Below are 24,984 nucleotides of genomic sequence, written 5' to 3'. Positions count from 1 at the left end.
ACGTTTTAGGTTGACCCACTTCGGTGATTTGTGACTTGCTTGAACTGTAGGCTGACCTCTATGGAACTTGTTGCTTGCTGAAATTTTAAGTTGACCACTGTGGAGGTTCGTGGAAAAGTGAAGTATTGTGTCAAGGAACATAGTTGCGAATCTTGTTAAACATTGTTTTTCAAGCACCGAAAAGCATTTGAAAGTCAAATTTTTTTGTTGTTGTTATTGTTGTTGTTATGATTGTAGGATATATACATATGAGTGTATAACCATATATTATGGTTTTAGTGATTAATACAATTAGAATTTGAGTTTAAGTTATCTTTGCAAATAATTGAATTCCAATATTTGTAGTGAAGGGGTAATTCGAAGCCACTGCGGGACAAAAAAAACAAATAACAAGTCTGATTGATAAGCGTGGAGATGGAGTCATCTTATTAATGGCTTGCACTTTAGGCTATAAGTGGTTCAGCAGCCATAGCTTGTCAGGGATGCTATGTTTGACTTGGCAACAAAGATAGCAGGAGCTTCAATAGCTTGCACCACAACGCTATTATAGATCTTTCATAGCTTTCTTTGGAAGCTATCGTTGCTATGTTTTGTTGTTGTGCATCTTACTAAATTATCTTAGTTCTTACGTTGATCTTTTTCCCAATGATTTTGCTCTAACTGAATTTTTCTCTAACTACCTATATTATTTTGGGGAATAGTCGTTAGATATGACTTACTGATAGCATGTGGAGAGGTTGGAGACGGAAAGAAAATAAATATTGTCAATAAGTCCATATACAGTATCTATACAAAATTTGAAGTGGTAAGAGAACAAATACAAGTACTCATATGTTTAGTAGTAATTGTTATCCCACTAGAGGGACCCTCTAAAAAAACCCTTCCAGCCTTCGTACCAATCCTAATAAAACAAAATTCCTAAAACCTACTAAACCGAAAACTCGATTTCTTATATCAAACTCACTCTCAAACCTAGGAAACAAAAATCAACTGAATTGGAAATGAAATGATTTTATAATAATTATTATGGTATACGGTATACCACATCTTCGCCTTTTTATGCGGTATATGCTATTTTCAGCCTTAACCTTCTCTATGTTTACTTACTTTTCTATTTGACTCGACACCTCCACTTTTTGATCTGGATTTTTCTCTGTGGTTGTGATGTTGTGATAGTACCCAATACCTCATGACGATTCTAGCATTATTTGCGACCAGCCCAAACCAACTCATTCTATTGACATTTTTGCACATGCATATGTACTATCTCTGTGTATAAAAATAGAAACATGCATACACATTTTTGGATGCATACATGCATGTGCTAGCTGGTCTAACCATTGGATTTTGTGATTTAACAGCCATTTTTTTATCTACTGAACATGGTCATGAAATCTCTATTTTTCAAATCTAACGAAACATAAATTCTAACTATGGCCAACACTAATGTTAATACTTCAAAGGATAACCTAATGAGTTACAGGATAGCAAGTAAAAGGTCAAAAGAGTTTATTGATTTAACTTCATTCTCTCTACCCTGCTTAAGTGATTCCTGATGGTTATTGTTCTAAATCTAATCTGCCATGAAAATGAGTCCACCTGATATCAGTTCATATACCCTCTCCTCTTTGTTGAGTTATGTTATACACTAGCACAAATATTGCGGCAAGAAAACACTAATTGATTGATTTTGCAGGAACTTATCCAGTTTTAAGAAAAGCAGTGTGTAAACTTAATCGATCTAATCGAATGAGTTAAAAAAAAAAAAAAAAAAACTAAGGCCTCTTAGTGTTGGGTGTATGCAAAATTAGGAAATAAATGAATTAATGAAAAAAAATTCTAAGCAAAAAAGAGATGACCTGAAGAAGAGGAAAAAATTCGTTGTTGCTAAGTTTAATGAGTATATATCATTAGACGAAGATTATTATTCACAAATGAGGAGTAGTGAAGCAGATGGTGATGAAGAAGATATATCAAATGAAATCGAACATAAAAGTAAGACTTTCAATATATTTTATTTTTGTATTATGATAAAAATTCCTAAACAAATTTATATGTTTGTGTTTAACACAGAAAATTATCAAGAAGCCTGGAATTTTGGAGAGCCAAAGTCTCTATGTTCATTTTGTGGAGCAATACTTTGGTATGAAGAAAGGGTTGGTAAAACAAAGGAGACCAAGAAACCAAAGTTTGGAATATGTTGCCTCCATGGAAAAATTCAACTTCCTCTTTTGGCTGATGCACCTACATTCCTAAACCAACTACTAGATTCTGAAGGTGGTTTAATGTCTAAAAATTACAGAGAAAATATGAGGGCATATAACACGATGTTGGATTAGTAAAAGATCATTGATCATACTTTCTTGCCGTAGCCACTATTGAGTAAGAGGAATTTCTACATACCTTAGATCACTATCGAGGAAGAGAAACTCATAGCACAGGCAATCTTTACAATCCTTACCTGTGAAGGTAGTTTACTTGCTTAGTTTAACAAGTAAATTTAGATGAATGATAAATATAATATTCATATCTCCTAGTGATAAGTACCCAAAGTGTATTATGAAACCCCATTGAGACATATAAATTTGGTTAATTATGTGTTTAATAATCATGAAATAAATATGTTTTCATACTTTTGCAGGTATTTGCAGTAAACATGGAAATATTGGTTAAACCTGCGATAAAGCACGAGGAACGGCATATATATGAATTCTTCCAAATCCGCATTGAAGTATCAAACTTCCAAAGCTCCTACCTCTCGAACCGGGACTCGAACGCGACAAAGAGAGCTGCTTTCGGACAATCGGACGATGAACTCTACGATAGGCGGGAAGTTGTAAAAAGCGCCCAAAATACTGACCGCCATTGGATCGCACATGGACCCTTTATCGCGGGGCCACAAGATTGGATGAGTCATCAATCATGGAGCATGTCAAGACAAAAATAACAAATTATTGGTGCAAAGTTGACACCTTGCATGTAATAAATTAGATTAGGTGTTAATAGTGAAAAAAAAGGCAAGGAGTCACTTTGTTTTAATGTGGTGGATAAAAATAAATTAATGTGGTTTGATGATTCACGTGGGAGGAAATGAGATTTCTCTCAAATGGAGAAGAAATTAGACAAGGGTGGGGGACACTCCATTTACTCCCTTGACTTATTTTCCTTACATGGCATTATTTTAGTTCCTTAGTGAAAAAAATCATAAGTTAGTTTTTAGTTTTGGTAAGAAGTTTGTAATAGTTTTAATGGAGGAAACATTTGTTTTCTTCTAGAAAATAAAAAGAAGTGAGTTTGATTGTTTATCTTCTTCCTCTTTCTCTCTCTTTTTGTTTTTCTAGTTGTAATTTCCTTGTCCCAAGGATCATGAGCTAACTTCCCTTTTGGGGAGTTAATCCAACTCATGTGAGGGAAAAATAATTGTTGTTGGTTTGGTAGGTTGTTAGGAAGAACAACTAGCTCTACATCCTATCCCAAAATGATAGTTGGTGTAGTGTCTAGTTAGGAATCAAAGCAATGAGGTTAGAGATAAGTTATTGCTTGGTTCCACTTGCTAGCATGTATGAGCTCTTAAGTGAGCCATGCATGCTAGGGATCAAGTTTTCTTCCATTAGGGGCTTGTCTATGAGTCTAGGAAGAATCAATAAACCTTTTCAAATCAACAACTAAATGTTAGTTTCACATGAGGAGGATTAGCTCTCCACTTTTCTTTCTTTAGTAATTTGTCTTTTGTATTAAGTGCATGATTTCAAACTTTAATATTTTTTTTAATGTTTGTGTATGAAAGAAAACCTAGCATTAGTATTATAACCTTACTCATTAGTTCCCTTTATTGTAACAACCAATTTGTAGTTGTCCTAGACTTTAGGTTGGTTCGAATCCTTACTTTAGCTTTACGAAAACGAAAATCGTGAGTAAGGAAATTTGAGTTGCTTTTGTACCAATTTAGAGAGTTCAAACTCTAAAGACGTAAGGAAAAGCTAATATCACCTAGCTCTACATAGTTACTAATATTTTTCATAATAATTTAATATAAAGCAAGATCAGCAAAGTTAAGATAGTTGTTAATCCTAATAAGTCAAACAACTCACCATTCGTTAGACTTAAAAACTAAACTCATGCTAAGTATTTCTCGGTATAGCAATGAGAATTTAATTTGGCCTTGCAAAACACTATTTATGTTTCACAAACGGGAAAATTATATGATAAAGCAGAACATATGGATAACAGTTACACAACCGAACTGGAGAAGACAAAGAACCATCCACATCAAAATTTTTGTGAAAGTCAATATAATATTCATATCTTATAGCTCTACATAGTTACTAATAATTTTCATAATAATTTAATATACTTAACCACTCTCTGTTTTTCCATAATTTTTTGTCATAAATCAAATTAATTATATTTCTTGAGCTATTTTTAATTTTATTAATACTATGTTGCAGTATTAGTGTTGACATCAAAATTTGAAACACTACACTATTCTATAGTTAAAACTTTTTGGCATATAATAGGTTGTGAAAACTATCCCCGTTCATTGAACGGGCTCAAAAACTAGTTATCTAACTTATTTAAAGAAAACGAGGGCTTCAACAGTAAATTCATCACGCCATTAATTTTTTTTTCAATTTTGCCTCTTGCCAAACATGAATATTACAGTTCATGCTATTTTTTATTTTATTTTTTTTATTTTGTTTTTTTGCAGGGATAAAATGGTAGTTTCACATCCATAAATTAATGAAAAATAAAATAAAATAGGAGATTGTTAACTACAAAGAGGCCGTTGGGTTCTATTAGTATTACTTGCTGCGCACATGGTATTACTAATATATATCTTACTTCTTTAAAGAAAACTTCTAACTCTACATTAAATTTTCATCACGTCATTAATTTTATTTCTCTTTTTTGTCCTTATTTTATTGTTGTAATTACATATTTTGTCCTCCATATATATATATATATATATACTTCTTTAAAGAAAACGATGGCTTCAATAGTAAATTCATCAATTTTTGTTTTCATATTTTGCCCTCACTTGATGGCTGGAATTACATTTTTGTCCCCAGTGGAGAAACAAAGTCAAATAAGTAGGACCCAATCCATTAATGTTTTGAACGGTTATTTACCATTTCTCAATGCGTTAATTGAAGTATTGAACGCTCATTGAGCGTCCAGAAATGCTAGTTTACAGTAAGGCTCATAATGTGTATCCCATAAATGAATGTGGAAGGATCAAGGAAAACAACCGGGTAACGGTTAGCCCATTTAAAAAGCCCAAGCCCAATAATACACCATCTTTACTCTTTTCTTTCTTGCTTAACACGAACGAAAGAAAAACATAAATAAAAAAACAAGGAAGCTCCTCAAATCACAGAAGAGAAAGAAAGAGATCGAACCTGAAAAATGGAGTGTGTATTCGGATTAGTAGGAAAGGGATTTGCTTTAGTAGTAGCAGACACATCAGCAGTAAACAGCATACTAGTTCACAAATCAAACGAAGACAAAATCATGGTCCTTGATTCTCACAAGCTTTTAGGTGCTAGTGGTGAAAGTGGTGACAGGTTTGAATACCCTTGTTTAGAATAATTTACATTTATTATATGAATTAGTAGTAATGAATGAAAGAATGATTTTTTTTTTTTTTTTGTAGGGCTCAATTTACTGAGTTTGTTCAAAAGAATGTAGCTTTGTATCAGTTTCGTAATGGGATTCCTTTGACTACTTCTGCTACTGCTAATTTCACCCGCGGCGAACTCGCTAAAGCGTTGAGAAAGGTATTGATTGTTGTTGAAATTGTAGGGTTTTTGTGTGTGATATGATGCTTAAGTTATGGACCAACAATTCAAGAGCATTGTTTTATTTACTTTAGAATGCAATCTTTTGAGTGTGTATATTAGGGCGTAATTGGTGAATACGTCTTGATCATGGTTTAAGTAATTTTAAGTATTGACTCTACGGATCGCACTTTAAATTTTTTCATATGTTAAGTGCTTTTGGTTTAGTTTCATTTTGGGGTGTAGGATGAGGATATAGTGAATGTGTTTGGCATTAAAGATATATATATTATTTTATATGAGACATTATGTTCTGGTGGGTTGTTTTAATCTTTGGCGGTGTTCCACTCTTCAGCTTTTCTATCTTGGTTCTGCATGAAGTGGTTGTGTTCTGTGCCATGTCCTTTATTTAGAGCTTCAGTAATCAAAAGAGAAAAAAATGAATTATAATTTTTTTAGGGTAAACTTAGTATTAGCACATACGAAATTGGGGAGCAGGGGAAGATCAGGAGGAGAAAATAGGTGATTTTGGTGCATGAAATGTTCTTATAATTTTCGGAAAGTCTTTGGTTTGTGAGGCAACTGTGTGTTTGGAAAGTTGACAACGTCATCTTTTCGTGAGATTTATTGAGAGGATGTTTCTTCGGAAGTACATTTGGTAGGGTGAATGAAATGAAATAAAATTATTTTGAAGCTTCTTTATGAAAGGTTTGGGAGGATGTGATTGTGGAAGATGGAAAGAAGCTATGTTATGCCCATTATTCTCCAATCCTTTCGAAAGGATTGTAGGTCATGCCCTTTTAACTAACTGGGAAGGAATCCCAATCCAAGAAATATTGTAATTTTCTTTTTTTGATCGGTACATGGTACTAGAAGTTCTTAGCAACTTGCTAAGAATTAGCTATCCATATATGGTTGTAACTTCTGCGATTGGGAATGAGATATAACTTTTGTCGGGGGGAAAAAACTAACTGGAAAGGTTTTAGTATAAGTTGAATAAAAGGGAGTACAAGAGATGTTTTGATAATCAATTAATGGGTATAAAGGCTATCAACATTATTTAGTTTTTCCAGTTGGGAGAAACTTTGATGGATGACGATTGTTTGAAAAATTATTCGTCTTATGAAGATGAGATGGATATGTCCATCATATTGTTTTTCCTTATTGGGGACTTCGGGATCGTAGCAGTTTAGCATATGCATGGGCGGGAAGTTTGACTGTTAGGGTTGTTAGGGTTTAGCTCACCGTTCTAAGCCTTTTTGTAGTTGCAAGTCAACAAAGTTACCTATGGTAACAGAACCTGTTACCATTTGGATTTTGGAAGTTGGAAAAAGATATGCCAGTTTAGCTTATTTATTGACTGCTAGTGACCAACCATAAATTCTCTTTTCTTGTAGTCATCCTTGATAGTTTTTAGTATATATCCTGCAATAATAAATTTCTATTTCTAGTTTGATGTGTAAATTCGCATACATGTAATGCCATACACAACAAAGACTTTAGTCTAATTAGAAAATCTTCAAAAGACTAAAAACAATGCCAAATGCTAAATTGGAAAATGACCTTATGAACCTTTGTAAATACTCAAAATTAAGGATTGGGTTGGACACCCTTGTAATAACCCGTCTTCATCTCCATCGTTGAACAGATTTTTCTTCAACCATTCACCATACTGATGATGAACGGTGATAATGATGGAAACAAATTCGGTTGAATATGATGATGTTGATCAATTTCACGTATTGGGTTTATTGGTTTTGTTTGTAGAATTCTGTTGAGGCAGTGCCAAGGTAACTTGCTTAGGCTTCTAATAGGTGGAAAATGAGATGGACCCGATACCGACTAGGTGGGATCAAGAATTTAAGGGAAAAATGTTGAATGCCCAATAAAAAATCCCTGTAAGGCTTAAAAACTAAAAGCCGGAGATTTGTATTTATTTGTTGGCCACTTGACCCAGTAGATGTTTGAATTATTATTTTATTATAATTTGTTTCTTTTGTTGCAAAGTTTAGTTAAAATAGTTTTTCCTTAGACTTGATGTTAGTATCAAAGTAAACAAAAACTCGTGATCAAGTTGTCAGAATGTAGATCTAGATTGTTAGATGCCTCCCAAAGTACTTCTTTCAATTTGTCTTTACAAGGAAGTGAGTGGTCCACGTTGAAGGGATGGTTCCTCTGTTCTCCACTTTCCTTTTCCTTCGTATATGTTATTCTAAGTTCTTTGATTATATTGGATCTATGTGGTTGGTGCACATTGAATGTAAAACTCCAGATGTATTCTGCATTTAATTGAGTTAGCACTAGTATATGGTCACATCCTCATAATCATGCCTGCCTTTCCTCAAAATAGACTCTATTGGTTTCAGTCCCAGGATGGGTGTATCACCTAATATCCTTCATAGACTGAGTATCTGAGTTTTCTATGTCTTCTATTGGTCAATGAATTGCAGAGTGTCTCTATTTCATCCAGCCAATGAAAGTTTTATTGGCATATACACATAAACTAGCCTTTGGCAGGGAAATTTATCTACTCTATTTTATTTGTTAATTGGGTGTCTATTAGGGGTGGGCAATGGGCCGGGTCGGGCTAGCCCGGCCCTAAACATTTAAAGCCCTTCAAATATTCGGGCCGGGTCACAAGTCTAAACCTCAAGCCCTTACCCTACCCTAAGCCCTCTTTAAAGGCTTTAGGGCCGGGCCTATATATTTTCTTTTTTTTACTACATCGGTTTTAAAACTCATTTATATTACAAAATGTACAATAATCTACAAACTCAAAGTCCAACCAATCTAGTAATAATCTTGTATAAGTCCAAAAATTTAAAATGCACATCCACAATCTAATGAATCAAGTACATCGAGAGTTCGAATTTGTTCTTCCTTGTACTCAAACCTCACTAAAATTACATTTTAAATTGAAATACATAGACAAATAATTATATTATCATTTTAAAAAAGAAGTAATAGATATAAAGAAGAAACATAATAGTTTTGGTTAAGGGTCATGGAAGTTGTTAAACTATTTGTAATATCATAAATTATTTCTATAATAGATTCAAACAAATATAATATTACATTTCTTCTAATTTAAAAGTGATCCAAGCTTTGTATATGGAAATGAAAATATTGGCTTTTGAACAAGTGATGGAGAAAGGTTTGAGATTACAAATGTCATTTTTCCGACAAAGGTTGTTTTTGGTTTCTATGTTACAAAAATGTCCGCTCAGTATTTTTTGCTTTAATGGTGTGGAAGGAAATCTTTAGTTTTAGACTTGGCTTGGATGTGAATAAAAATATAATTTATAAGAAATAAGTGAGAAAAGAAATTGAGAATAATAAGTTATGGACTTTGACTTGATGATCAAAGGAATAAAGTCTTATTTTTATTAGGCTAGTGCTCATTGTTCTTCATGGGTACATTAAGTTGACAAGTTTTTGTTATATAAGACAAGTTATTGGAAGTACCCTTGGGTGTAAGTGATAAATTACAAAGGACAATGTTATTTTAATTGAAAATATTTAACAAAGAGTTGGACAATTATGGTATGTGTATTTATAGTGAAAGTGTGAAACAGGGCCGTTTAGGGCTTGGTTAGGGTCGGGCCTATGTTTTAGAATCTTAGCCCTAGCCCTGCCCTAGAAGGCATTAGGGCCGGCCCGGCCCGGCCCTAAACTCTGTGAGGGCTTTAGTTGTGAGGGCTTTATAGGGCTTAGGGTCGGGTCGGTCAGGGCCGGGTTAGGGTCGTTAGGGCCAAATTCCCACCCCTAGTGTCTATGACTCTAAAATCAGTAGAGACGTTTAATGTGGTTTCCCCTTCTTCTGTTTTTTTTTTTTTTTTTTTTTTTTTTTTTTCTTTTTTTTTCCTCAATAGACTATTGATGTGGTTTCCTCTGGTACATCAGTTTTGGTTTGATTCTTTTATCTTTTCTTGTATTTAGTATTTATGTAAGTATGTATGTATATCATATGTTTATCAAAAAAATAGAATGTGAATGTGAACAAGGGAAATTAAACAGGAATTTTAATTGTATCTACTCCTTAAAGAATTCCTCTGAAGTAATTTTTGTTCCCTCTAGGGTTACTTGGAATAATGAATAATCTCATGCTCAAATTAAGGTTGAAATTAGGAAGTTACTGCTAACTAGTTTCTACTATTTTCCTGTGACTCTTCCCTGCTATTTGATTTTCTTCTCTAACATGATTTTCTGGTTTTCCAGAGCCCTTACTCTGTCAACATTCTTCTGGCTGGCTATGACGAAGAGACTGGTCCATCTCTTTACTACATTGACTATATTGCTACCTGTCACAAGATTGAGAAGGGCGCATTTGGCTATGGTTCCTACTTCTCCCTGGCCATGATGGATAGGCACTATCACAGCGGGATGTCTGTGGAAGAAGCAGTTGATTTGGTTGACAAATGCATTTTGGAGATCAGGACCAGGCTGGTAGTTGCTCCACCAAATTTTGTGATCAAAATTGTTGACAAAGATGGTGCTAGGGAATATGCATGGCGCGAATCCATCAAAGATGCTGGTGTTGTTGCTGCAGCATAAGGCCTTTAAGATTTAGCTTCTATTTCTCTCAAACTTGTCATATGTGGCTTTTTTCAGAGATTATTTGAAGGATCGATAAAGCAGCAACTCTTTCGTTTTCTTTTAGTGTTTGAAAAATGCTTTGATGTTGTATACGTGAGTTTAACTGCAATTCCTTATTGATCTGAATTTCTTAGAGTTGTTTTGGTTAAAGAGTTGACGCATTTTTTGTCTTTTCCGTAGAGAACAACAATTCCATTTCCATTCCCAATTTGGCCTTGAATATTTATACGGATACGTTCGATCTAGTTGACACGGCAAAAATTGAGTTCACAGTTGAAAAGTGAGTTGCCACATAAGCAACTCACATTCCACATCGGTTTTCAGGCAGTAATGCTAGATGGACTTACTTAATATGACCTACTATTTCAACCAAGTTATGTGTCTAATTAGGTGGCAGCCCACATCAACCAAATGTGAGAATTACAAAGTCCCATGAAATCTTCTCGTGATTTATTTTTGGCTAAAAAACTAAAAAAGGAACCCAAACTAAAAATTAAATCCATGTCTATTCTTCTTCTCGCCAAACAGATTCAAAACCGAAGATTTTATTGAAGGAATCTCAAGCAGGGTATCGATCGCTCGTCTAGTTTGTTTCAGATGTTTCCAGTTTCGACTTCTCACCATCAGACAAACTAAATTCATCCTCGTCTAGTTTGATTTTGCAGATTTAGCTCAGCTTCACTATTTATGAGTTTTAATGGGGATGGCCAAGGGTGATTCAATATTCATCAGGCTTGTCTCTGCAGCAGGGACTGGATTTTTTTATGTGAAGCGTAAGAATCCACAGAAGATGACAGAGAAGCTTGAGTTTAGAAAGTATGACCCATGGGTGAATTGTCTTACATTGTTTACTGAGGCAAATATGAAGTAAAAAGTTATGTTTTGGTCTTTGGAAGAATGATATAGACGAACTCCACATAACTTAAGCCCTCGTCCCCTCCCTGCTGTTTTTGAGATTGCTTAGTTTGTTTGGATCTAGTTGTTATCCCACTTTTTATATAAAATTCTTTTACCTTTCAAGGAAGAAAATGAGTAGTGACCTTAAATTAATGCAAAATGCTTAACTAATATAAATTGACACAAAAAGATAAACAATTCATGTTTTGAAAGAAGTTTGCATCTAAGATGCAAGTTCTGATAACACAATTTTTAAGAGTATAATTATACCACACATTGATCGTCATGAAACATTGTTTTGAATAACCAAAAACCAACTGATCACTCTACACATACATCACAGCCAATAATTGACTTGTAATATAATCTCCACTGCATAACCAAGGCAAAGGACCACATCAAGACCCTCCAAGTCAAGAAGCATTAGCCATTGAATCTATTAGTAGCTGGCAACCTTCTGGTACTGATGTTTCTGTTTGCACACACTCTGCTAACGCAGGAATATTAGCATTAGGGAACCTTGACAGCAGGAATAGCAAGCGAAAATCTGAAATTTTCTTCACAAATGGAAGATTCTTTGTCCTGTCCAGGTGAGTTTTCAGTGCCCTCATCGTCACTGGTACAACCGTAAATGATTTATACAAAAAATAGATAACACATCAATGACCAGCTCATGTCTTCATCCACCTTCTAAGGTGTATTGTGTCTACTAAATGGCATATCACCCCCACTCCAAAAAGCGTAATGGCAACTCTGTGACACCAATGATGTTTGTAAGTTTGTAGTAGTAAAAGGGGGGTAACTTATTTGCAATATAAAAATAGAAAAATAAGTTACCGGAATTTGAAGTGGAAAGTTGATACCCAAAAAATTATTTGGAGGATAGGCACGAGGAAAATTATCTCCATTCTCCTGCAATTGTAACATTCTTAGTATAAGACATCTGCACTGTAAGAAAACAGGACAGAGAACAGGGCAAAAGTACACACTTGGACATGAAGAGGAAAGTCGGCACCAATATAGTTATTCAGATGGCTGCCACAACGAAAAGGAAAGGTTCCTCTAGTGTCCTATATATTTATAAGATATTTAAGGAAGAGACATTGACAAATATTATATGAACAGATAATAACTAATAACCTGCAAATGAAGAGGAAAGCCGACATCAATCGAATTGTAAGGATGATTGGCATGAGGGGCATTTCTTCCATGGTCCTACATTTGTTCAAAAAGTGTTCAAAAAGTGGCATTTGCACAAGAAACAAAATCACGACACAAAAACATCAAAGCTCAATAGAAAATTTGTAGAATATGAAGTAGTATTTATTTAAAGAATAACCGAGAGCAAAGTAAGCTACGAACCTTCATTGTAATACTTTCTTGTGTCCCACCAAGCTCGATAACTTCTAATCCACCAGTTGAATCCTACAAAGATAGTACAATAAGTTATATACATATAAGTATCAGTTTGAATAAAATATATTAAGTGCAATAAATGACAACTGAGTAATTGAGATTTGTGTTAGTCATTTGCTTGCTACCTTATCGGAGTTTAGGTTACCAAAGACACTTCCAGCACTGACCTCTTTCTCTTTTTCTCTCACTTTCTTCTCTTGTTCCTTTTTCTTTCTAACAACTTGTTCCCCCTTAGACTCCTTCCTTTTAAAAGGCGGTCGACCTATATTACTACGGACTGCCAATGGACTCCGAACAATTCCATTTTGCTTACACATAGGAATAATGTCATGACTTGATGATCTATCATGATGTTCGATGCCTGACAACGAATTTGGCAAACTACTTCCCCATGCTCCTTCATCTTCATTCAGTTCCTTGCATAATAACTTAATCCGATCAACAACCAATCTCGTCTTAGCTTCGTTATAGTTGCCAAGTCTGCAACTTCATAAAAGACTTTGCACATCCTGTCATACCGTTCATTATCGGTTTTTTTGCAGCCAATCAAAGTAACTGATTTTAACCTTTGTGTGTTGCCTCCTTACATCTTTCCTCCATCGCCTAAGAATGTATTTTTCAGGCACCTTTTGCACTTTTTTGTGAATCAAGACCGTAAGAGCATGTCTACATAGGATTCCTTTAAACTCAAACAAACGACAATTGCACTTAATATCCAGGTCATTTAAGTTTAACGAAACAGTAAAAGTTGTTTGCCGATCCAATCCTTTATCTTCTAAAATTTCATACACTTGAATACCACAATCCTCTTTAACTTGAGACATGTCACAGTAAATCTTACTTGTTAGCTCTGTCTGAAACTCCTTAAACTTTGCAGTTGTGTAACTATCTTGAAACTGCTTCTCCATCATATAATGAGTAATATAAGGGACTCGGGAGTTGAATGAGATAAAATCTGCTTGGTTTTCTTTCTCTACCTTGTTTCGTAGTGCATTTTCATACTGCTCGACAAACTGTTTCAGGGTAGTCTTGGAGTTTACATACCCATCAAAGAATGAATTCATGCTCTCACTTCTTTGAGTAGTTGACATTCCTACCCAAAAAGTATCCTTTACAAACACAGGAACCCAGCGAGTTTTCTCCTCATACAACCCATTCAACCAATCATTTTTTTTAAGATCAAATTTCTCGATAAATTTCTTCCAACTTTCTTCAAAATCATCAATAGTCACAGACTCATAGATTGCACGTTGCATTGCAAACTTGATAGACTCGTACTCTTTATGAGCCTTTAACTTTTCAGGCAATTTTTTCATTATATGCCATAAACACCACCGATGTCGTGTGCTCAGGAGGACACTCCCAATAGCATTTTGCATAGCTCTGTCTTGATCAGTTATTATTGCATTAGGAGCACGACCACCCATACATTGTAGCCAAGTCCGAAAAACCCAAAAAAATGTAACTGTATCCTGCTTCGAAATCAAAGCACACCCCAATAACATTGACTGTCCATGATGGTTCACACCAACGAAAGGGGCAAAAGGCATGTCATACTTATTTGTTAAGTATGTCGTGTCAAAAGTAATGGCATCGCCAAACTCTTCTTATGCCACTCTACTCCTTGCATCAGCCCAAAAGATATTCTTTATCCTGCCATCAATTCTATCTAAATCCATCAGAGAAAAAAAATTTGAGTTGTTAGCCTGCATTTTTGCGAAGTAGTTTTCAACTGCCGCACCATCTCCATTACCGAGTCTTAACCGTCTTACTTTGTCAAGATGATTGCGACAATCTTTCTCTAAAAATGGCACCTTCTCATGACCACCCGCTTCTGTAACAAAGGCGTGATAATTGTTGCTAGGTTTAATACTCGACATATCATTCAGTTCAAGCCTTCTTTTTACAGATGGTTTCAAGCCACGGTTCTTCTTGTAAAATTGTGATTTTCCTGGGCTCAGCACGTGATTATGATCAAACGCAACCGATGTCACGCGCCACTTCCCATTGGGGCATAAAACAGCCCTAAGCCTTGCATTGCATTCAGTTTTGGTGGTTGGATGCAATTTGAAAACATTTCTTGATGTGCTCTCTGTTTTGCCTGACCGAGAGCATTCAAAAGCCACCCATCGAACCTCCCCGTTATCGTCAGTCCTTGATGATCTTTTCTTAACTGGAAAGCCATTTTCATTGCCATATTTCAAATAGTACTCAAATAAATCAGCAACACTATCAAAAATCATTCCGACATTCAACTCCAATTTATTTTCTTCTTGAACAAATACATTCTCTATATCCTCATCATCATCTGGTATAACCTCAACCTCATCTTCATCAGTATACTCGTCAACATCTACTACATCCTCATTTTCATCTTGACTAAATCCATCCATTCCTTAAAAAACAAGAAAAGTTTAGGATTATTTACCTTACTATTATGATGAAGATTATATTTCTGACGTAAAGTCGTTTTGTATTTTTTTTTTTTTGGTAGAAGAAGAAGAAGAGACGGAGAAGAAAGAGGGTCATCATTTTTCTCTTTGTTTCATTTCTTATTTTTAGGGAAAAAAATCGTGGGAAGTGGAAAGATTTTTCATTTTCGCGGACCAGTTATATAACTAAAAATAAAAGAGTCTAAAAATTGTGGGCCCTGATGTGGAGATGCCACCTCTTTTAACACATCAATAGGTTGAAATAATAGGTCAAATAAGTGGGTCAGTATAGCACTACTCGTTTTCAAGTGTTGGATTTAATTGTCCCGAGTCCCGAACAACAGTGATGCCATTTGCCAAGTATAGAGTCTAAATTGCCTGAAACAAATTTTAGGGTATAAATGAATAATGTGTGCATTTTGTGTGCCAATAATTTGCAACGGGCTCATCCGTGACTTAGCTAGATTGTCTTTGAGACAGGGGCCTCCAGAACTATGCAGTTCTCTGGTACTTTTGTAACTTCATTTTCTTAGACTAATAAAACAGTAATTATAAAAATAAAAATAAATTTTATTTTTATGCTAACCGGTGTCCGGGCCAGCTTACGTGCATCTCGACTAATTCTGGAGTTCTGGTTGGAAATTCGACTGTGGCCAATGGCCTTGAGGGGTAGGGGTGTAATGGGTCGGGGTAGAGAGCCGCCCCTCAAATCATAAAAGCCCATATGATTTGAGGGGTCGGTTGATCCAAATCTTTATGCTAGGAGGGTCGGCCCTGTGAGGGCTAACACTTGAATTATGACCCTTGCCCTCACCTCTCACCCCTTTAAAAGCGTGGGCGGCCTGGGGCGGGGTCTATGGGTCGCATAACTTGTCAATTATTCAAAACTCTTGAATACAACTTGTTTAGACTTCATTAACATATTTGGTTTTATCAGATTTCATTAAAGCGATTAACATATTCATTAAAAAAATTCTTGAAAACTTATCAAACTTCATTAACATATCTAATAGAATATATGAATATATTCTATGGGATGTAGATATATCCATATAATATGTTTGTATCCTATAGAATATATTCACATATTCTAACAATATATTCATTACAAGAGAGAGAACCTCCATCAAAGACATTATAATGCATAACTAAGGGTATTATCGTAATTTTGTTTAGAAAATCTAAATATCAATGAGGGCCTTAATACGGGCTTTTGTGAGGCTTTTAGAGGGAGGGTCGGAGAGGGCCGCCTCATGTTTCTATATCTAGGCCCTTACCCTCCCCTCAAAACATGAGGGTCGGGCCGGCCCTGCTCTCAAATTGTATGCGGGCTTAAATTTGAGGGCTTTTTTTGTTTATGGGCCGGGTCGGGTCAAGCGGGCCGAGGGCTTGAGGGCCGTTTTTACACCCCTATTGAGGGGTAATACTACAAATTAATTGTTACTGGGTGAATGGAGCTTGGTGTGTATCCAGTAATTTTTTTTCCTTTTTCTTTCAGTAGTTTTAGTTTGTCTCTGTTACTCCAATTTTTCTTTTGGTTGGTTGAATGTTAAAGCAGGAAGAAGCATATATGTTTGGAATAACAATTTTAACCGAACACGTGCACTTCACGTGCTCCAACTCACACGAAAATACAAGAGAATATGTGTGGGTCCCCTTTAACAAAGTTGTGGGGTCAGATTAGTTTCCTTTGAGAAGGCTATATTATTAGTTGTCACTTTGTCAGTTCAACTCAGTATACAAAAAAGGAGGAGAAGCCCCATTATTAGGCTGCCTTTTCCCTTTCTCTATCTCCTCTCATAACACCCTTTGGAGGATTTTCATCTAAAGTAAGTGTCTTTTTTTTCAACTTGTCATTTATTTGTATATCATTTGATGCCTATGTTTAGTGTTGTAAATTATAATCATGTAAGTTTTGTCCTTTCTTACATTTCTCCACTGGTTGTTCCTTTTGAATGGGTTTGTACAGTTTATTGTACCCACATTGGATGAAAGTAGATGAGTATGAGGGTATTGTTACTACTATTTGATTAAATGACACATTTTGAATCTTTTTTGTTTTGACAGGTTTTATAGTGTCTAATCTTGCTAGTTAGATCATTTTAATTATGGGTACTGGTTGGGGTTCGGGTTCGGATGATGAATGTTCTGTAATTGGAGATAAAGGGGAAATTGGTTTTATAGATTATCAGATAGATAAGTCTGTTTGTAACTACAATCCGTCGGAAGAGGGACCTGTTATTATATCCGTTCCGTTTCCTTTTGCTAGTGAGAAACCTCAGTCAGTCCTTGTAGGAGAAACTGCTTCAGATTCGGTCACGATCAACAATACCACTTCTGAACCGATTGATCTGTGGGCAGTTAAGATTTTCTGCTCAAACCCCGAGGACTCTTACACTTTATCTCTAATGAAACCCCCTTCAGCTAATTCAAATATTGAAGACGTTGATGGGTTTTTGGAGACCTTTGCTCTTGAGGATAGAGTACTTCAGCCATACAAGACATTGACTATCTGGCTCTCTTGTAAACCAAAAGAAACTGGGCTGCATACTACTGTTGTGCACTTTACTGTGGGGGAAGATACGATTGAACGAGTAGTTTTTCTCTTAGTCGAAGATAGTATTTCTCTGTCTCTTGCTTCAAGGAAGCCATACTCAAGACCACAAAGAAAGAACCGATTTGCTGTGACTGAATATGTGTCAGGAACTCGTCCTGCGAGGCCAGGGTCTCAAGGTTTCAGGTATAGGCTCCCTCAATTCAATATTCCTCCTGAGACAAGGGAGTTATTGGAGAGTAAGCAACTACCTGAAGTTATCTCAGATGGATTAACTCGAGAGAGCTATGGAGCTTTCTTCAGCACTTTAATTACCATGGAGGAATTAAAATTGGAGGTAAACTTTACTTTATGTTTAGAGCAAATAGTACCCCCATCTCTCTCTCTCTCTAAAATCACCGATTTGTTGCTTTAGGAAGAAATGCATAGACATGACATGGAATGTGTCACGATGCGGATGAGAAGATATTTCCTGGCTCTGGAGGTTCCTGGTCTGGCTGAGAAAAGGCCTTCACTTGTCATTGGGGACTTTGTTTTCACAAAGCATGCTAATGGCGGTCCTACTGACAATACTCCTGCATATCAGGTATGTGTCTACTCTCAAGAATCCTTCTTAGTTTATTGAGAATCATATCCATACTGCAGTGAATTCTTGATCCTTTTTTCAGTGTTCGGTATAGTGGCAACATTGTGAAACCATTATATTTATACTTAATATGCAACATTCTCAATCCCTCTAACATGTCAATAATATATATTGGAGGTTTGGTATAATAGTGATAACAAAACCAATCCTTTCATGTATTTGTTGATACATTCAGAAGTTTTTTTTTTTTTTTGGATACACTCAAAAGTTGTGAATTGTTTTGTTTGAAATACCATAACTAACTGGTAATTTTGAAGATGTGCATCTAGGGAAGGATAGGGAAGGAGTAGGAGATGTGTTCATTTCTTTCTCTTTCATAGACATCGTACACATTAAGGTCATGTCATTGTCAAATCATTATTCTGGAGCATGGTCAGACTTAAGTTTTTATTTTCCATCCTAATGTTTTAGTCTAATTTAGAAAGATAGATTAGACCATCAACATTAAGGTCTTTCATTTCCTAGTATTCCACATGTGTATCTATTTATGTGCTTAGTCAATAAGAATCTGTTATGTGTGTTTTATGCTTGCCTGCTCACAACTGTCAGAGATGTCTGGTTTTTAACTTGGTTGAAGCCTTGAAGGGCAATTTCCTTAAGAATATCGATTCTTTTAAATGTGCTGGTTTTTGCTGAACACGTGAATTATCCATCCACTACCCCAAGAAAATCCTATTGGATGGCCCATCTTGATCATCTTGATCAGTTCTTTGTCTATAACTATATATTAAACCAATAGACGGTACTATATCTCTTTAAATAAATCTTGGGGAGCCCTTTATGGCAATTGCATACCTGTTATCTGATACCACCATTAAACAGATTCGGGTTTCCCTTAATTCTGGCTGTACAAATTTTCTAAACCTTTTAGATTATAGCTATGTTACATGGACACGCCATAATTTAAAAAAAAATCCGTGTCAGATACGTATCCACGTGTCTGTGTCGGACACACACGAACACATTTGTATTTGATATACCTCAATAATTAATATTTCACCGTGTCGTGTCTGACACTTCGTGTCCTTGTCGGATACAGACACACGTATCTGTGTCAATGTAACTTAGGATTATAGTAACCTAACAGATCATCTGCTTTGTTCAAGTATTGACAAGTAGGACAAACTATCCCTCCTTGATTGTTTGTCGCATGTGTTGACATGGCAAAGAAGATGACATCTTTTCCTTACTGGAGATTGTGCCTCATGTTGATAATTCTGTATAAGCATCCATGTTATACTGCGGTAAAAGTGAAAGTTTATTTTTTCTGGTTCCACACATTGGCTGTACGTGTTCGTTTTTGCTGAGACTAGTGATGCATTTACATTTTTGTTGGTGTTAGAATTAAATGTATGTAAATTGTGATTAGAAATTTTTTGTTAAAGCTCACAATATGTGAAATATGTGATGTGGTCTCTTCAGGGGTTTGTGCACCGAGTTGAGGCCGATGAAGTATTCTTACAATTCTCTAAAGATTTCCATTTGCTTCATCGAGATGACAATCTCTATAACATTAGGTTCACTTATAACAGGGTGAACCAGAGGCGTTTATATCAGGCTGTTCAAATCTCAGAGAAACTAGATGATGAGCTCCTCTTTCCATCTCAAACCATCAGAAGATCAATCAAAGCCGCCCCAGTGGTGCAATTGACTCGATGCCTCAATATGGAGCAGATGACTTCTGTTGAAATGATCCTCGGATGCAAAGGGGCTCCACCTTATGTCATCCATGGACCTCCTGGAACTGGTAAAACACTGACTCTTGTGGAGGCGATGTTACAACTGTACAAAACCAGAAACAATACCAGAATACTTGTATGTGCATCTTCGAACAGTGCGGCTGACCACATATTAGAGAAACTCATCAACAAGGAGTTTGTCAAAGTTGAAGAAAGTAAAATTTTCAGATTAAATGCAACCAGTCGTCCTTATGAGGATGTTCATCCAGAAAATATTCGGTTTTGCTACTTTCAGGACTATGTATTCAGGTGTCCGCCAATCAAGGCCTTGATGCGTTATAGGATCGTAATATCTACTTATATGAGTGCCTCACTGTTATATGCAGAAGGTATCAAACAAGGCCACTTCTCACATATATTCTTAGATGAGGCTGGTCAAGCATCGGAACCAGAAACCATGGTCCCTATATCTAATCTTTGCCGACGGGAGACGGTTGTTGTCCTGGCTGGAGACCCCATGCAACTGGGTCCAGTAATTTACTCCAAAGATGCCGAGACTTATGGATTGGGGAAATCATACTTGGAGAGGCTGTTTGAATGTGAATTTTACCATAATGAAGATGAGAATTATGTAACGAAGTTGGTGAGGAACTATCGGTGTCACCCAGCAATCCTAGAGCTTCCTTCAAAACTTTTCTACAAGGGGGAACTGATTGCTGATAAAGAAGAGGGAGATTCCTCAATAGATGCTTATGAAGACATCCTTCCAAACAAAAAATTTCCTGTTCTTTTCATTGGCATTCAAGGCTGTGATGAGAGGGAGGGAAATAATCCATCGTGGTTTAATCGGATTGAAGCAAGCAAGGTAGTGGAGATTATTAGGAAGCTAAGAGCGAGTGCCGACCTTAATGACTCTGATATAGGTGTAATAACTCCTTACCGACAGCAAGTACTAAAGTTAAAAAAAATTCTTGAAGACCAGCTGGATATGCCTGATGTGAAGGTTGGCAGTGTGGAGCAATTTCAGGGACAGGAGAGACAGGTCATAATTATATCAACTGTGCGCTCAACTGTCAGACACAATGAGTTCGACAGAGTCCACTATCTTGGATTTCTAAGCAATCCAAGGAGGTTTAATGTTGCAATTACTCGTGCTAGGTCCTTAGTTGTTATAATTGGAAACCCACACATTATAACAAAGGTATTTCTCATCCTTCTGTCAGTTTATGTATGGGGTTTGCTTATTTATATTCTTTGCTCTTTTTGTTCTGGCACTGAGCTTTGTAGATCCTTTTGGCATTTTATTGAGCTTTCTAAGTGCAATAGTTTTTCACATGTTCTAGCTTCCTTAAAATGCAGCTCTATATATATAAATAATCGTTGGTGTTTTGATAATACTGAATCCTGTGAAATGTTTGGTACACGCCTACACGTACAAATAGAACCAAATATTTTTAAAGCTTTCCTGAAACCTTACCTAAAAAAAGTGAGAATTGCTACTGGATCACTGCCTCTCATAATTGACTTGGGCGCTTGGTTCATTAAAACTGAAAAAGACAATAAATGTGTGTGTGTTTGTCTGTTGTTGCTGTTTTTTTTTTTTTTTTTTTTTTAATAATTAAATTAAAGGTCCCATGGTTTCTCTGGAGGAATTGGAGGCTCTATATCAGTTCAAAGTGTTAAGCCTTGGGAGGTTGTGCCCAAGGTCTTGGAATAAAATCCCACCTTCTGCAGGGAAAGAGGAATTCAATGCTTTGAGCAACAAAAAGGTTTCAGTTCACAGCATCACATTAATTTTAGGAAATATGTATGCATTGTTTAAGGAGATATATTATAGATTGTGTTCGGTATCTGGGGAAGTGCTTGTGGTCACCTGACTTCTTTTGTTTGGCAGGATCCATATTGGGATAAACTCTTAAGATATTGTGCAGACAACAACTCCTATCAAGGTTGTCCTCTCCCTGAAAGGCAAGAGGAGATCCCTGAGGAAGATTTCCCTTCGAGCCAAAAGCTGTACCATGAACAAGATAATTTTCAACAGAGCAAAGAATTTGAATTGAGTAGCAAATCTCTAAACATAGCAGAAAATCCAAAGGGAGTTCGTGATGTGACTGAATGGTCGGACGATTGCAGGTCAACAGAAACTCCTGTGCCACAACATAATCAGGCCATTTGGTCGGACAGTTGGAAGCCGACTGAAGCTCCCATGCCAGTTGCAGATTGGGATGAACACTCAGATGGTTGGAATTCGAGAGAGATTTCTAAGCCAGAATGTGACTGGGCCAAGAGGTCTGACGATTGGAAGTCACCAGATATTCCTATGCCAGTTACAAATGAGGCTGAATCAGATCCTTGGATGTCGGGAGAAATTCCTGAGCCAGAATATGATCAGGACAAATGGTCTGATGGTTGGAAGTAGTTACCAAATGTTTAGATTACAGGGATGTGCAGTTAACAGGCATGTTTTTTTTGGGCCTTGCTGTTTTTATTCATTTACTTGTGAAATTGCAGGGTAAAGAGGTGTAGATTCATCCCGTGTAAGTTGACATTCACGTGACAATCATGTTTAAATCCTTGACTTTTATCTCAGGTTTCTCTATTAAAATCTCAGTCCCGATTAACTCATGCATAACCTTTGTATGTTCTTGTTTCTCATTGTTAAGTAACCACAAGTCAATTTCTACTCATTCATTAGCATTGACTGACAAGTAAATTTCACATTGATATCCTCTAGTTCAAAGACTGAGCACTTGATTACAATGTTTGTCCACATCATACCATGATAGAAAAGTTATACCTACACAGTAATGCACATCACAACGACCAGAACCTGAAGTATTGTGAAATAGTGTTAAACTAGCAAAACTACAGACGAGCATAGATGGATTAAAATCAGGAGTATCATTGGTGGAAGAAACTGGTGGCAGCCACTGTTTTGAGCAGGCTTCACTGTCGATGAGTCTCTGCTATTAATGCCTGGTGATGAGCTTGCAGGTGAGGGTGCAGGTGCATCAGATTCCCATGGGGTGCTCGGCGAAGGAGATGGAGAATCATCCTCACTTCCTGCAAACGATACCAAACAAATGAATGAATGATGATAGATAGGACTGTTGCTAAAAGTCAAGTTTGTAAAAGGAAAGGTCTACCTACAAACTTATACAACATGTTCACTGGCTCATGCCAGAATTGACTCCATCTTCATATCAAGAAGACGGAGTAAGAGACTCTTATACCCTCGTTCATAATATTACAGTATTATTCAACTCGTTGGAATATCTGCATGCTCACCTCATTTAATCTTTATAGAGAAGAAGTTAATTATCTGCTTAGATGACCCAATAACTCATTTTCAAGAATAATTGTTCTACTCAATGTATAATGTAAAGAATGGAAAAGAGAGAGGACCTGATCCTGATGTAGCTTCCAAAGGTGGTAACGCTGGTGCCACTGTTACAATAAAAACATAACAAATTCATCATTAATCAATTTTATTTTATCAAGAAGACAAGAACATGTGAAAGACAAAAATACACTTAAAATGCAAAGTCATCATCAAGATTATGGCGCATTTTAATCCCATCAGAAAACTAACTAGCGCACATTAGCAAGAACTCTAACCAACTAAAATATCTCAACAATCAATAAAAGTTACCTGAACAGAAGATTTCAAGATCATCAGTGCTGGTAACATTCTCTGTAAAGCAGAAAGAAGGAAGAGAAACGATACGAGAAGTATTAAGAGGGAACCCAAGAATCATTGGTTCACGAAGAAGGTAACAGAGGCAAGAAACGGAAGTTTGGTTAACGAAAGTGGAAGAAAATTGATGGCAGCATTGAAGAGAAGGTGTAAGAGTGAGATTATTTGGTGGGGAAGAAATGTAAGGAAGGCATGGTGAGATTGAAGTGAGTTCATTTGTGCAAGTTGTAGTAATGGCGGAGGAAGTGAAAGAGATGGTGTGAGAGATTGTGAGAAGGAGAAGGAGTGGTGAAATGAGAGGGTTCCTCATTCTTGGTTTGTTGGAGAGTTTGTTAAAAGAGCGGGGGTATATTTTATAGGCAGTTGAGAAGAGCGGGAATGAGGATTGAACACTAATGGGCTGGGCTTTTCTTAGACAGTGGACTGGACTTTGGCACCTGAAGTCTCCCATGAAAAGATTGGTATAATAGCATTGGCGATGAGATGGATAGCAAGAAGGTGGATTTTGATACTCTTTAAACTGGGATTGCCCGAGGTAATTGGAGTACTTACTTTCTTGTTTGTGTGCAAAATTTGAGAGATTGAAAAGAAAATATGCCAATAGTCAAGGGGTGTGCTGGTAACAAGAGGGAGAAAAAACTTCTTGTAAAGTTGGAAGTTAAAGAAAGTGTTGGAATAGGTGGTTGATCAATTTCACCGTCAAATTACAATGTCAGTGTCAATGATTTCATTTTTTTCAGTGCAATGTACACCTCTAAAGTAAGGCCACACCTATCAAAGGGTTGTGGAGACACGTCGCAGACATAAACAGGTATAGACAGCGTTCGACGCGGTTAACTAAATCAGATATGGGTCAAGACACAATTAAGACGTGGTCAACATGGTCAGGACGCGAAATTTGACTACAAAATATATAAAATAAATCAAAATAATACAAAAAAACTCAATTTTTCTAGTTTTTATTTTGGTAAAACTTAAGACATATTTTTAAAGTTTGATTAAAATATATTAAATTTAATATTGTGGCTATTTATCTTGAATAGTCTTAAATTTATAAATATTGATATATTTAATTTAGTTTTTAATATTTTATTTATATAAAATAAATTTATAAATATTAATTAATTTCCACGTTAATCACGGCTAAATAAGATAAAAAGTTGAGACGTCGCCTGAGAGATTCGAACTCTCGCGGGGAAACCCCATGTACTTAGCAGGCACACGCCTTAACCACTCGGCCAAAGCGACTCTTTGGTTCGGAACAACGTTTTTAATATATTTATAAAACAT

The 24,984-nt window shown here is 36.1% G+C and overlaps 4 protein-coding genes and 1 non-coding gene across 5 annotated transcripts; 2 read left to right on the top strand and 3 right to left on the bottom strand.

The window, feature by feature from the left end:
- Nucleotides 1–5,172: 5,172 nt before the first annotated feature.
- LOC147518235 (proteasome subunit beta type-2-A-like) lies at nt 5,173–10,523 on the top strand. Its single transcript, XM_086590140.1, has 3 exons — nt 5,173–5,564; nt 5,654–5,777; nt 9,996–10,523. Exons 1-3 carry the CDS (start codon nt 5,407–5,409, stop codon nt 10,329–10,331), a joined length of 618 nt encoding a protein of 205 aa, XP_086446266.1. The 5' UTR covers nt 5,173–5,406; the 3' UTR covers nt 10,332–10,523.
- Nucleotides 10,524–11,683: 1,160 nt separating this feature from the next.
- Nucleotides 11,684–15,079, bottom strand: LOC147518234 (protein FAR1-RELATED SEQUENCE 6-like). Its single transcript, XM_086593862.1, is given in 6 exon segments — nt 11,684–11,886; nt 12,134–12,218; nt 12,411–12,485; nt 12,633–12,695; nt 12,812–13,102; nt 13,253–15,079. Coding segments are annotated over 6 exon segments (2,544 nt in total).
- A 1,731-nt stretch (nt 15,080–16,810) lies between these two features.
- On the top strand, nt 16,811–22,602 carry SDE3 (P-loop containing nucleoside triphosphate hydrolases superfamily protein). Its single transcript, XM_086590136.1, has 5 exons — nt 16,811–16,947; nt 17,186–18,009; nt 18,088–18,258; nt 19,741–21,198; nt 21,892–22,602. The coding sequence occupies exons 2-5, from the start codon at nt 17,227–17,229 to the stop codon at nt 22,414–22,416; spliced, it is 2,937 nt and encodes a 978-aa protein (XP_086446262.1). The 5' UTR covers nt 16,811–16,947; nt 17,186–17,226; the 3' UTR covers nt 22,417–22,602.
- Nucleotides 22,603–22,674: 72 nt separating this feature from the next.
- Nucleotides 22,675–24,440, bottom strand: LOC147518232 (Bifunctional inhibitor/lipid-transfer protein/seed storage 2S albumin superfamily protein). The gene is made up of 3 exons (XM_086590139.1): nt 23,650–24,440; nt 23,403–23,444; nt 22,675–23,060 (listed from the first exon to the last, which is right to left on the bottom strand). The coding sequence occupies exons 1-3, from the start codon at nt 24,143–24,145 to the stop codon at nt 22,849–22,851; spliced, it is 750 nt and encodes a 249-aa protein (XP_086446265.1). The 5' UTR covers nt 24,146–24,440; the 3' UTR covers nt 22,675–22,848.
- Nucleotides 24,441–24,860: 420 nt separating this feature from the next.
- On the bottom strand, nt 24,861–24,942 carry TRNAS-GCU (transfer RNA serine (anticodon GCU)). The gene has a single exon. It is a non-coding gene; the product is annotated as a tRNA-Ser (tRNA).
- Between the last annotated feature and the right edge of the window lie 42 nt (nt 24,943–24,984).

This window comes from Coptis chinensis, chromosome 2, assembly GCF_015680905.1.
Source record: "Coptis chinensis isolate HL-2020 chromosome 2, ASM1568090v1, whole genome shotgun sequence".
Taxonomy (NCBI): domain Eukaryota; kingdom Viridiplantae; phylum Streptophyta; class Magnoliopsida; order Ranunculales; family Ranunculaceae; genus Coptis; species Coptis chinensis.
Note: the sequence above shows the minus strand (reverse complement) of the source record. Positions and strands in the feature narration are given on the sequence as shown.